Source organism: Melopsittacus undulatus, chromosome 12 (genome assembly GCF_012275295.1).
Source record: "Melopsittacus undulatus isolate bMelUnd1 chromosome 12, bMelUnd1.mat.Z, whole genome shotgun sequence".
Lineage (NCBI taxonomy): Eukaryota > Metazoa > Chordata > Aves > Psittaciformes > Psittaculidae > Melopsittacus > Melopsittacus undulatus.
This window is the reverse complement of record NC_047538.1, coordinates 2,271,652-2,285,583: the sequence shown is the minus strand read 5'-3', so window position 1 is coordinate 2,285,583 and position 13,932 is coordinate 2,271,652. Positions and strand designations below refer to the sequence as shown.

The 13,932-nt window shown below is 45.5% G+C and overlaps 1 protein-coding gene across 2 annotated transcripts in view; it reads right to left on the bottom strand.

Moving 5' to 3' along the window:
* CAPZB (capping actin protein of muscle Z-line subunit beta) overlaps positions 1–13,932 on the bottom strand; it is a 63,956-nt gene that overhangs the window by 13,634 nt on the left and 36,390 nt on the right. For both annotated transcript variants that reach the window (XM_005145426.3, XM_005145427.3), the window contains exon 4: positions 12,289–12,402. In XM_005145426.3, the coding sequence (XP_005145483.1) occupies positions 12,289–12,402 (114 nt within the window). The remainder of the gene's footprint in view (positions 1–12,288; positions 12,403–13,932) is intronic.

Genomic DNA, 13,932 nt, shown 5'->3' with positions numbered 1-13,932 from the left:
TAGGAGGATAAAAGTCTGGTGAGAAACAGAGCTGGTTACAGATCCCCCCAGTACTTGAGCAAACAGCTCCTCTGATTCCAATTAACTACAGCAGCCGGTAAAAGCACGACTACAAAGTAGGCCGAGAGTAAGGCTTTATTTTACAGCTCAGGCCTTCCTCCCCCCCCATTTTCTCTCTCTATTGGGAAAGCCTGGAAGTTCTTTACAATCAAATCTGCTAATTCAGACAAAAGGGAGCAAGTAGCTTTGTGCTGCTGCCTCACAACTTTGTGTGAAGCCGAGTTATTGATTTATTACACATAGAGCTGAACTGAACCCAGGGTTCTTCAAAACGAAGGGATGCTGTGGAGGTTTCACTGTTATTTCAGCTTTGGATACAATGGGAAAGAAGCTGGACTCCCTAAAGCTCAGGTTCCTGTTAACAAAAAGCATACTCTTAGAAAACCAGCAATGCAGAACCTCACTTCTCCTTTGTAACAGTGGTGCAAGGCTCCGGATGTGCCCAGATGGAAGATGCACTCTGAAATAACAGTAAACAACCCAACACCAGAGGGAGAAAGATGCACAAGAAGCAATTCTGGCTTCTAGATAACCAACCCGGTAACCCACAGCACGTTACTGTTTCTGCTCTCAAGCAGCCACAAGGAATATTGAGCAGGGAATACTCTTTCATGACACACAGCTCCTGGATCTCAGCAATGAAGTCGCGCTGCACAGAAGCACCATCTCCTGCGAAGGGGCAAGGGAAGGAGGAGAGGCAACTTCAGCTGAGCCAGCAGATGACTGATACAAGGTTTTAGTAGTCAGACATTTCTGTTCTGAGCACTTGCTGCTGTTCTGCATGTAAGGCTTGCAGGACACCTGAGAACTCATGGTCTGGGGACAGCAAAAGCTCACTATGCAAAGACAAGAGGAGCTGCTATGACTGACAGTCACACAGATTAAACCACTCTATGTTCCTGCATCTTACTGATGAGCAAGATGATCCCATAGACCTGCAAGTGACTGCATGCTTCTCCTCTTCTACAAGAAAGAGAAGTATCACTCACTGCCAGCGTGAAGAACTTGCTGAACTCTCCCACCTGCACACTCCCCTCCCTTCCAAACACGAGCCTCTTGGTTGGAAGTGGCATTTAAGATGTGATTTACTGTGCAGTTTGGACTCCAGGAAGTGCTGTGGACTCAAGAACACTAACCCATCCTTTCTACAAGTCAGGAGAAAAGACATTGGGAAGTTGATGTGAAGAACACAGGTAACTTTCAGTACATTCTCTGCACAGAGAAAATGACCAAAGGAGCCCCAATTCATTTTAAGTGCATGCATCCAAGCCTGTATCAAACCCAATGCTGATGCCACGAGGGGTATACGACTTCATAGCAACCCACTACATCATTTTATTTTTAATAGGTGGCTACTGCTACTCATCAGCCTGAGCATTTAAGTAGCCAACACACACTGTCCTATGACACTTGTCAAGTCACTGATAATATACCGTTCAGAAAAGAAACCCCTCTGCTCCACAGGCATGCTAAAGCCAGACTTCCAGCAGGCAATTTAAACCTAACAAACCAAGAAACACCCTTTTTATATCCTCAGGGGAGTTCACAGATGGATGTTGGTTAATACAGTTAATGGGAATTTCAGTCCTGCAGCAAACCTCAGCTCCAATCAAAGTGACCTTTCCTTTGCCAAAAGGGCAGCATGAATCGAAGGGCAGAGACCTGAAGCTCTTTGTCCATTTCTAGACCAAGTTTGCCTAAGAAAATATTCAACTGTCGTGAATTCACTCAAAATGCCCTGTCAGGCACTGAGAATGGGACTGAGCACAGACAGTTTCCCCATTAGGCACTTTATGAGCTTGCTGTGAGCATGAAACATTCATTAAAGAGAGGGACCAAAACAAGGCTTTTGGAAATTTCTTCTTACCTACTGTACTTTGATCCTAATGACATGAAACAGGGGGAAAAAAAATCATTTTTATGTGCTTCACCTTTATGAGATTCTACATAAAGGCTTTTGTGGGTATTTTAAGAATGTGCTAAAATGTTGTCTGAAACCACATGAAACCAGCTGAGGAACCCCCCGCCAGAACTAACAGCGCACACATGGAAATGCTTTAACTTGCCTTTGTGTATTTAATGAATCAAATATAGTATTAATATTGTTTTAAATACCAACATGCTATTTCAATAAAGTTGCTTTGCCATGGCCAGATCCAGGATCCTGAGACCCCAACAAAACAGTGCCAGTGATTGAACCAGTATGAATCCAAGGCACACCGGGGTACGGACTGGCCAAAGCCTCCTCTGGGCTTCAGCACTATAATGTCACACATCCTTCCTGGGGAGAAAATACATGTCACTGAGCTCTCTTCACCTTTCCTCACACTAAAATGCACTGCAGTGGGATTTAAGATGAACCAAGCCCAGGAAGGGCATGTTTGGAGAGGGGAACATTCCTTGAAACCTATTTTCTTCAGGAAAAACAAAAAAAGTGTTACAGGTGAACTGGCTGCTACATAACAGAGAACTGGATGACAGACTGGTAGGAATTTAAAGGTACATTCATGAACCTGGATTTGCTGGACTACCTCCGAGGAACCCCTTCAGCACAGATGAAAAAGCAGCACTTAGTAAAATCCAAGCAGGAGAGGTAACCAGCTTGGAAAAGGTTCCTGGAAGGCATCATCTTCTCTGGTAAAGAATTGGATGGGCAAAGCAGAGCACAGGCTCAAAGTCACATGCAGTGAGTGACTGCAGTAAAACCCTTTGAAGCACCACCTAGCTCCTGGGTTGAACAGAAGCTTCTTTGATGGCCTGCTCTGGGTGCTCCTGCTTGTGGCACGTTCTCCTCCTGCACAATGTAGTCATGGAATCATGAAAACCCCAAGGCTTCTTCAGAAGTTCTCTCCCAAAGCACCCAAGGCTCAGCACAACACAAGGAGCAGATGCTTTTGAGACGTACAAAAGATGTGAAGAAGGAGTAATTCGTATTGGGACACCTCAAAAACATCTCCAAAAGACAAACCCCTTCCAAAGGACAGCAATTCAAAGCCATTGCTCCTCTTGTGCCTAAGGACACGGAGCTCTCCAGGATATACCCTGGGTTTACCTATAGACAAAAGATTGCTGTAAAACAAGGAGAAAAAGCATAGAGTTGTTGTGTCCCTTTGTTGACAACCAAAGCTCTGACAAATCACTCACAGGATGGTTTGGGTTGGAAGGGACCTTAACAGACCAAATGCTGTCTCTGTCCTTTCCGAGGATAACCAGTGTTCTTCCACCTCCAGTAAACTGCTTCCTATGCAGCTGCCCAGGAAGATGACTACAAGGAACAAGGCCCAACATAACCATTCATTCTCTTTGCACAGTTCAGAACAGCTCTTCCCTCAGAATCAGCTGGAGTCGGAACACCACGCTCAAACACCGCAGCTCCCTATCCCTTACTCACCAACCACAGAACTCCTGGAAAAAGCTGTTTTATACAAAAAATGTCCCACTTCAACCTGACCTACTTTACAAATGCAAGAATAAAAGAAAATATTTAAGCTAAGAGTGATCCAAAGCTTTATGAAGTGTTTGAAGTTGAAGCGGGTGGAGACCCAGGATGGAAACTTGTTCAAGGAACTCCAGCTGTAGCCATGAAATAGAGAGGCTGTGGCCAGAACAAAGCCATAGCTTCAAGAGGGATGTGACAGGGGAGGAAATCCCCCATCTTCCAGCATAGACCTCAAGAATGGAGGACACATCAATCACTTTGCTTTACCACTAAAGGACACATCAGAAAAGGCACTTTCCTGATCGCATTCTGCTTCTCACCAGCCTTGCAAGCGAATGCTGGACCCTATACTGAGAAAATGAGTTTCCACCCCAGAGCAGTAAAACCAAGAGCTCTGCCTTTCAATTACACTTCAGAACCAAATCACTCATCCATAAAAGCACATCTGGATTTTCCAGTCAGGAAACTGAGAGCCAGAGACAAAAACCCACCCGGTGGCGCTGGCTTAAGGCTCTCGGAGCACTAAGCCACAAAGCCCTGAAGCCAAAGCGCCAGGACCTGGAAGCTCAGGCTATGCAAGCCTTCAAAGGAGCTGCACAGTGTTTCAAACTGGCTCATTTAAAGCAGCAAAATGGACTTGCTTTTTTATTTCCCCTAAAGGTTGCCTCTCTGTTCCTTCCAGCTACAGAAACTGAGCAGGGAAGGAAAGACAAATGGCTCCATCTATTTAGAGCAACAGAGTTCCAAGAAACCTGTCATTTAAACAACCTACCCCAAAGGAAAACATTGAGCATGCAGCTACAAATGTTTTCACAAGTGTGACAATGAGTAAAGTCACAATGTGAGAAGCTGGTGTCTAACAGCAACCCCAAAACACCACCTAGCTGAGGCAGCAGCCACTTCAACTGCTATTAAAGCAGATGACTGTAATGGCAAGTGACTTGGCACAATTTTCCCTGAGCCCTTCCCCTGTCATTTCAAACCAGCACATAAATAGCAGCAGAAATATGAAGGAAGTGGCAAGTTTCAGCACTCCCCCCTCCACCAAACCCAAACCATCACTAAGGTATTCATTCCAATCACCTGCAACTCAGAGCTCAAGTGAGGGGGGAACGAAAGTCTTCAGGACAGCACGAAGAGATCACAGTTGTCACTAAGGAATTTTATTGCCTGTCCCCTCCATCCAGCTTTCTAGTAATGAGGCTCAGGAGCCTGTTCTTTAATGAAAAGGACAGGTTGGGACCAGGAGCTCCCCAGGATGTAACACTTCTCCCACTGGCATGAGCACGGATGATTTACAGTTCCTCTCTCCCTCCTCCTCTGGTCCCAGGCGTGCAGCTGTGTAACACTTCCAGCACGTTACCTCAATCCTTCAAATGAGGAAGGTAAGATGTTTGTGTGTACAGAGCAGGGCTGTTCCACCACAGTTTATGAACCCAGCCTGAAGTATGCTTGTGGACTCTGTACAGGTATTTTACACACATTCTTTCCAGCATACACAGGTGCAGATCTCCCTGGAGCAAACATACCAATCTGGTTAGGTATGTGTAACTTCAATGCCAGTTGTACTTAAAAACACACATCTGGACCACGGTGGGATGACTCAAACAGCAAAGCAGAGCTGTGAAGTGCAAAAACTCTGCAAGGAAGGAAAACAGTATCCAAACAATGGGATCCTGAAGGGCAAAAACCTCCCAGAACCTCCAATTTTGTGCTTTCTAGGACCTTTCATTATTGAAGAAAATTCTAAATGTATTGCTCACATTTGCCTTACCATCCAACTGCTCTTGGCAGATGGAAACTAATGACCCAATCCCTTTTGAGAAGTCACCTGGAAACAGTTCCATTAACCACCTCATAAGCAGGACAATGGGTCACTTTGTAACATGCCCCAATGTGTTCCTGGTTCATTAACTACCAGGAAGCACCGAGTGCTTCCCAGTCTTTCACCCGTAGCCATCCGCTGGCCCGACCTGCTCCGCTTCATCCACCAACAGTCTGGCATGGTTTGGGCCCTGACAGTTATAATTCAACTATAAGGTCAGAGGGGAAAAGGCAGCAGCAGAAGTCCCCTGTATCAGGGATTAAGCTGGCCAGAGTCTGTGCAGGCTACAGATTGCACATGACATATTTCTTTCTTCATATAGGTATCAGTGCTACAGGAAGTTACTCTGTCATCATTAAAACACTGGGTTATTTGTAAGAACATGAAGTGAATTTCTATGAAGAGCAAGCACAGGCACGTGCTGTTAGAGATCATCACACCATAACAAACTGACATGGTACAACTGAGCCTCATTCCACTTTTGGAAGCGTGTAAGTAATTTCTTGCTGAGGATTTCAAACCTTCAGAGATCGGTGGTTAAGGAGAGCACTGCATCATCAGTGCTGACCTGCTAATGCTTTCCCTCTCCAGCCTTCAGGTTTTATGTAATCACAGAGAACCGTGGGAACCCAAGGGAAAAACTCCTCCTCCTCCAAGTATCTCCGATTCGGAGGATAAGAATGTGGTCTGGATTGAGCTGCTCCAGAACGAAGCACCCACAGAAAGGAAAAAAGCAGGAGAAAAGCAACTAATTGAAGTTTTCAAAGCTTCATTTCCCCCCTCTCTTCTTCGAAGTTTATTCTAATCCATGTAATATATATCAGCAAGCTCAATGTTGATTCTGGTTTAAGTTCTGAGCTGCCCACAGGCAAATTAAGGAAGGGACCTCAACCCCACTCTGTTTACTCTTACATCAAAACAATGTCCCTGGGAAAACATCATGCTTGTGATTTTAAAAGCACAAGCACATTAAAGCAGCATCTTGGCAGTTTAGGTCTGTCTTAGGAGACTTCATCTTGGACTTATCAGCCTAACCCGGAGGCAAGAATCTCACAGATGACATAATCCTGATGTCACACCCTATTGTGCAGAAGCCCAGCCAGCAGTGAGATGGAAAGTCAGGTTTCCTTAGTGCTGGGATGCATAACAAATGCATCTGGATTCAATCTGCAGGGCCCTTGCTGTGAAAAACCACAGGAACCACCATGGCCAAGAGAAAGGCATCACAAAGGGCTAGTAACCATTAATGAGGAACAGTGAGCTAATGGCAATAAAGTCACTTCAAAGCTTTCCATGGGTTTTTAGTTTAGGCAAACTAGGTTTACATCTAAACAGAGACTGAATGCTTATAGAAAGAGCTCACAGCTGCCTGATCATTTGAGAGTTGAAAGCTGCACTGCAGGCAATTGAAGCTCCCCCATGCACACCTATGGGCACGAGCACTGGGGCTGTGAAACACTCATCACACCTCTTATATCTGATGCTCTCCTTTTACTCGGTGGAATCAATGCTGTTCCATGCACCCAATAAATCAATTGGGTCAAACTGATAAATAGAGCAGTTGTAACAAACCTTGCAAAGAAATGCAAGTTAAAGGCTAAGCTCTGTCTCTCACTGGGACTTCACTACTGTACCTGAGCAGCAGTCCCTTTAAGCTCCCTAGCAAAAGGCTTTTGAATCCACATAAAGGTACAGGCATACAGGGAACTTCTGTAGCTTTATGTCCTGCAGCTGAAGGAAGAAAGGTGATGAAGGTTCAGTTCAGGTGTTCTCTGCACTGAAAAGGGTACTGAAAGCGCTTGGGTGGAAGGGGTGCCACACTCAGCGCTGCTAACACCATCAAGTATTTGAGTGCCAAACTGTTTGCACTGGATTCCAACCCAAAATTCAATCATAAAAGGATTACAGACAATGAAGACATTCCAGAGGTCAATCCTCTCCCAGGCTTCCTTCCACTCCTACCAAATTCCTTACCCACAGCTCTAATATAACAAATTGAAAATGGATCAACAGCAAAACACAAAGAAGCAAAAGTTCAAAAGGCTTCAGTGCTCACCGTGGAGGGAACTCAAACCCCTCATCAACGACAACATTTTAAGGAGCAAAGTTATTAATATGTTATTATCTTTCTTTTCTCTTTAATAAAGCTGTTAAAACTCAAAAGCACCAATAAATCCTCCTTAACCCAAGAAACAAAGTAAGGACGAGCTTTCTAAATGCGTGCCTGCTTCCTAAAGCAGTCCAAAGTTGCCAAAACCCATCCTGTTTGTAGGAATACTGTGATGAGCAGCATCCTTCCCCAGGGAGGTCTATTTAATCACTTCAGGAATGATTTCTTCCAGACAACAAAGGGCGATTCCATTACTTCATTAAAGCACTGATTATCTGCAACCCAAAACAAGAGTCCCAAATAGATAGATTTACCCAGCTGCCCTGTTCCTCATTATGCTTTGATTTCAATCCATCACACACACACGGCAAGCAAAGGGCAATAAATTACAACCATGTGTTTGAAGGAATTATCTTCACCATATTGGACATGAAGAAGCAAGGCTCTAAGTGAAGGGTGTAAGATCCTAGACTTCCATCTGGCAATAATAACCTACTGAACAGAAACAGAACAGGGCATTAGCTTCAGGCAGTGTGTGAGTTAAAGCTGGCAGCAGGAGATCAAAATGAAGCAGTTGTTTTTGGGGAAAGTGACATCCATTTTGGTAAAGAGATGCCCCAGAAATATGGCTGTTGTTTAACAGCTGTAACAGAGGGAAGGAAAACTTAGGATGACTCCTCTTTAACCCAAAGAGACACGAATGTGCCTCCAGAAATAAAAGGTGGCCAAATCTAAAGATACTTAAATGTAGTTTGCACTAAACCAGACACTTACAGGGAACGACTCGGCTCTGGTTAAGAGGTGCTGAACATTCAGCACAGTTATTCTTCTCAAGCTTCCATGGTTTGAAACAACCCTGTATGATATTACTTGTTTTCCCACTGCAGTCACACACTGGTGCAGGCCAAGAAGCTTTTTGGGAGGAAAACTAAGATTTAAGAGCAAATGTGACCAATTTGCATGAAACAATCCATTAGCAAACGCATAAGAGGCTGTTTCCCTCCAAACACCCACACTAGCAGGTGCCAACCCCTTGGGAAATGGCAACTAAATGGAATGACTCACTAGATGTAGGTGGATACTCACCACACCTGATTAAAGCAGAACTGTACCAAGGAATGGTATGTGGGCCAAATGGGACTGCCACAAGGAAAAAATGAAACTATCTGAAGTCTTAGGGGATCCTGAGATGAACTTTGTGTGGTATTACCCCTCAGTGTGTGTAAGGGTAAAGCAGGAGATCAGACAGAGGAAGCTTGGACCAGATGCTGAGAGCAGAGTTGGAGTAGCACATGTTCTCCATAGCACTTATTTTTCCGCAGAAAGCAAGTATCTTCCCCCTGGAATGACCCATGTAAGATGTGTTTTAAAGCTGGGAAGTGAAACAAGCATAGTGCAGAGTAAGGGACAAGTCTTAACACCTCAGACAAGGTATTAAGACACACAACACCCTTCTGCAAAGGGCAGTCTGTTCTGGCTAGACTGCAACAGCACAAATCCAGCAGCTTAGCCCAGTGAGGCTGGAAATACAGCCACAAACTGCTTAGGAGATCACAGCTAAAACCTTCCTTCTAGGAATACAATGTCTAACAGCCCAGGAAATGCAAGCACACAGGGCCTGGTGTTCCCTGCAAAAGACTGCCTACAGACTGGTTTTGTATTAACTGCTACCTCTCTACCATAAAACACAGCAGAGCTGTGGTTAGAGGTGCCCCTCAAAAGCATCCTCTACCCTGTAGAGAGGGGCAGAACAGCCTCTTGAGGAACTGCTGTATGAGAAGCTGATGTATGAGACCTGAGGATTGTCTCTCAGCATCATTTTCATCATCTTAATCTGCAACGCAAGCTCAAAGTCAAACAGTGCAACAGGCACAGCACTTAAAGACACAGTTTCCAAGAAGAACTTTGTGATGTGGGGCATCCAGCAGCTTGGTGTCACCTGTGAGCAGCCTGTTTGGACAGAACCCTGTCAGACTGAACAGACACCACTGAGGTCAACTGAAGAAGGGTTTTTTGCACTCTGCCTACAAAATGAACACCGTTACTGGTAGGTGGCTCTGTTATAAACCTTGTTATGCAACAGAAACCATCAATTCCATTGAATACACAGTACTGCCAGCACACTACTTACTGCTTTGCTTAATACATCAATGCTTTTAAATGAGCTTGAAATACTTCATAACATTGGAAAACCTCTGTTGTCACTGGCTCTGGAATCTGAAATAACACTGGTAACTCTGTCCTGGAACTGACACATCGTGCACTCCTTCCCCCATGCCACAAGCTGCCAAAGCAAGAGATCAGTGACACCTTTAATCACAGAATGGTTTGGGTTGGAAGGGGCCTTAAAGCTCATCCAGCTCCAACCCCTGCCACAGGCAGCGACCCCTTCCACTGGAGCAGCTGCTCCAAGTCCCTGTGTCCAACCTGGCCTTGAACACTGCCAGGGATGGGGCAGCCACAGCTTCTCTGGGCACCCTGTGCCAGCGCTTCAGCACCCTCACAGGGAAGAGCTTCTACCTCAGCCTTACTTCTGCCTTTACAGACAGTTTCCAGTTCTATCAGACCATGGAAATTACACCCTGCATTACTGCAATTGCCATCTTGTTCCCACTACAACCTTCCCCACACTTCAGACTCTGAGATGGCTCCAGCAGATGTTATGTGGGTAATTGTTAACACTAATTCCCAACCCAAAACGTTGGCACGAGCAGAAAGCAGCAGTGGGGAAAGCTGTGACCCCAACCTCATCTCCCCCTCCAATCTCCACGTAAAAATTAAGCTTCTGCTGTCAAAATACAAACTCCAATTGGCTCATTAAGGAAACTAGAGTCCAAGTAGTAGAACAAAAGCATGTTTCTATCCAAATCTCTGTTGTAGGTAAAGTACAAATCACTTCCAATTTCAAGCACAAGGAACCCTTCCAATGGCCAGGTTAAGTTTCTTTAGCTTTGCAAATACTTTCCAAAGAATGCCCCAATTTTCGCACCACTCAGCACAACGTCAGACACCCTTCTCCTCGTTTTCTGACACATTTTTGAGATCAGAACATGCCCCAAAGCACAGGGTGCTGACAGATGTGCTTATCTCATCTGAGCGCACCGCGAGCCACAGCATCTCCGTCATTTCTGGCTGATGACACCAGAATGAAGTCTTTGTGAGGATCCCTCCCTGTAACAATGTATTGCCTATAAAGCCTGGACTGGCCAACTGAAAGATGAAATTGGATCTAATCTTGCTTTTTACTTCCATACAATACACTGAAACTACTTATACCACGTGCTGAACAGGTTCACCTAAACCCGAGAGCAGCTTGTACCACGCTTTGCCTCCAGCAATTAAACCTTCCTAAAGGAGTTACTGTATCCAGCCATAGTTTCACACTCATCTGATCAGAGAGGGGTTTAGAAAGACAACCTTGGTTTCATAAACATCCTCAGTTTCACCTTAGTGTATTAAAGAACCTGTTGGTCTTGGTCTGTTCTGCACCTGGGGAGTAAATGCAAACCTCTCCACTGCACACACAAAACTCCTTTCTTACAGTAAGTTCAGATACCAGAAACAACTGTTACTGGCAAGAGGAGCTGGGTATCTGTGAAAATAATGGATGAAAAGAAGCACAGACTGGATACCGTAACAAAAGTGTGAAGATTACACATCTGGACAGGCTACATTCACCTCAAGCCACATCCTAAAATGAGCAGAAACTCTAGCAAGAAAAGTACCTGTCAACCTGCTTTTGTTAGCACTGTAACAGCACAGTGACACATGATGAACTACAGCTAAGGACATGGTTTATCTCAAGTTTTGGGCAACATGAAGCAGAAATGGAGTTTGTTCACCTTTTTTATGCTTATTAGGCATCTCCAGAGCAGCCTGTCACTGGATAAAGCAGTAAGTTCATTTTACTTTGTAACTCACACTTGCTTTTCAGATTTAGTGTTACTATTTCCATTCCATCACTGCCCAGGAGACCACAGCCTGTAAAGATGACAGCTGATGGCACCACCAGGATCTGAGCAGCTCAAATGGGACTGCAGTTGCAGGACCAGCATGCTCCCACCTTTTGGAAAAGTTGTTCAACTGGGAAGTCATCACAGAATCCAGGCCTGGTTTGGGTTGGAAGGGATCAACTCATCCAGTTCCAACCCCCTGCCACGGGCAGGGACCCCTTCCACTGGAGCAGCTGCTCCAAGCCCCTGTGTCCAACCTGGCCTTGAACACTGCCAGGGATGGGGAATTCACAACTTCTCTGGGCAAGTCAGACAGCTTCCTACTGCTACTTAAAAAAGACACTAGCTAATCTACATTTATCTTACACTCTATTCATTCCTTTGCTTTACGCCTCTTTAACAAGGCAGGGCCTAAAACAAGCATCAGAGGATGCCCCTGCAACAGTACATGACTCCCCATCAACAGTTTGCTAGCTCCTGTCATTCCACTGAAGATGTGAAAGTTGCTGCAGTATATATAGATATTTTGAGAGAGTACAGTCTTGAGGGAAGGGAAAAAGCAGATGGTTTAAAACTGAACTGAGTCAAGATCACAGAGAACACGGGTCCTTTCAGGACAAAGACATCATTAATATCTTAAAGGGGGAGGGAGGCAGGAAAGCACCTGAGGAACTGCCTTTGGCATCAGCCGACAAATTTGATCATGTTTCCTATCATGGAATCACAGTGGATATGCTTCCCAGCAGCAGCTCAGCGGCTGCCTACCCTTCTCCCTCTGCTGCCCCTGGTGTGCCACTCTCAGATCCAGCCAGTGGCCACCATCTGGACCCACTGTGTGTCCCACCTGCCTGCTGAAGGAAACAAAGAAAGCAGAGGGCTCTGTAGGGTAGAACTGACATACAAGTCTCTGTACTGGTCAAAGGCATTGTTGGCTTCCACCTCCAGCTTGCGCAGGCGAGCAGATGGCATGGCACCGTCTTCCAGGGGAGGATCGTATTTGTTACTCCATGGTGATCTGCCAAAGAGACAAGGGAAGAGAGGGTTAAACAACCAAGACAACCTCTGAAAGGTTGGAGATTGGTGGCTCTGAGCTGAGCCACAGATGCTGACTTCCCAAAAATACCACAAGGCACCAAGAGCCATCCATCTGTGAGAATTCCACCCTCAAATGCCATCCCAAACACTGACAACGAGGGAACACCAACTCATAGCTCACAGCATGCCTGGGGAATGCTCCCCCCCTCTTCAGGTTTTTACTATATAAATAATCATGCTTAGGTTTCAACCTGCTCCTTTGTAAATAGGCAAAAACGAGGCATCACACGTAGCACATTAAATATTCTCATGCAAACACAAATGGGTTGTGCAGTTTCCCTGGGATCTGACATTATCAGAGCCGAACACTGCTGGCTCCAAACTCTCTTCCAGTCTTTCCCTTTGAAATGAACTCTCCTTTTAGTCTAACATTAGGGAAACATTTGAGCAGTTGGAAGGATTTAACAGGCTTTGTAAGGCTGCAGGTTTTACTGTGGTTTCTGCAGGTGTGGAAGAGATTTCTGTGCTCTTAATGAAAGATTTGGTATTAAAAGATTAATGGAAGCCTTTTGCCCATCTGCTTGAGACTTTATAATTCCCATTCTGTAAACCAGCATTCGCCTTTTCATTTCCCCTTGGAATAACCAACCTACATATATCACTGCTGGTTTCAAGAAGGGTGCCTCTACCCTTTACCTACTCATTTTTCACAACACTCCAACCTACCAGCACTAGGTCTTAATGCAGTCCATACGTAAAGGCTTTCTCCTCAGCGATTTGTTACTCATTTCACAGAAAGGCATCTAGTTCTGACATCTGTTTAATGCAAAGCACAAAGCACAGGCCTGGCTTTGCGCTGGCTTTGTGCTTCCAGAGACCTTCCCTCCTCCCCACCACATCTGACTCGAAAGGTGAGACACCAGGAAAAGCTAAATCACTGTGTCACATCTACCCCCAGCACTGGTTTTCAGGTGGTGGTTCTCATTTTGAAACAGTTGCTTCCAACCTGGTTGATCTGGAGAAGAGAGGACAGCTACAGCAGTGCTCCTAACTCAGCAACTCCAAAATCTGGATGGGATCCACACTAATGCACTGCTGGGGCTATCTGCAGGACTCCCAAATGGCACAGCTACATCCATGAGGCAATACACACAAATCCAACTGACACCATGGAATCCTAGAATGCCAGGTTGGAAGGGACCTCAAGGTCTAGTCCAACCTTTCTAGGCAAAGCCAGGCCTAGACTGGAGACAGGCTGAGAACACTGGGGCTGTTCAGCCTGGAGAAGAGAGGCTGCGTGGAGACCTCAGAACAGCTTCCAGTATGTGAAGGGGGCTACAGGGATGCTAGGGAAGGACTCTTCATCAGGGACTGTAGCAATAGGACAAGGGGTGATGGGTTCAAACTGAAACAGGGGAAGTTCAGGTTGGAGATAAGGCAGAAGCTCTTCCCTGTGAGGGTGCTGAGGCGCTGGCACAGGGTGCCCAGAGAAGCTGTGGCTGCCCCATCC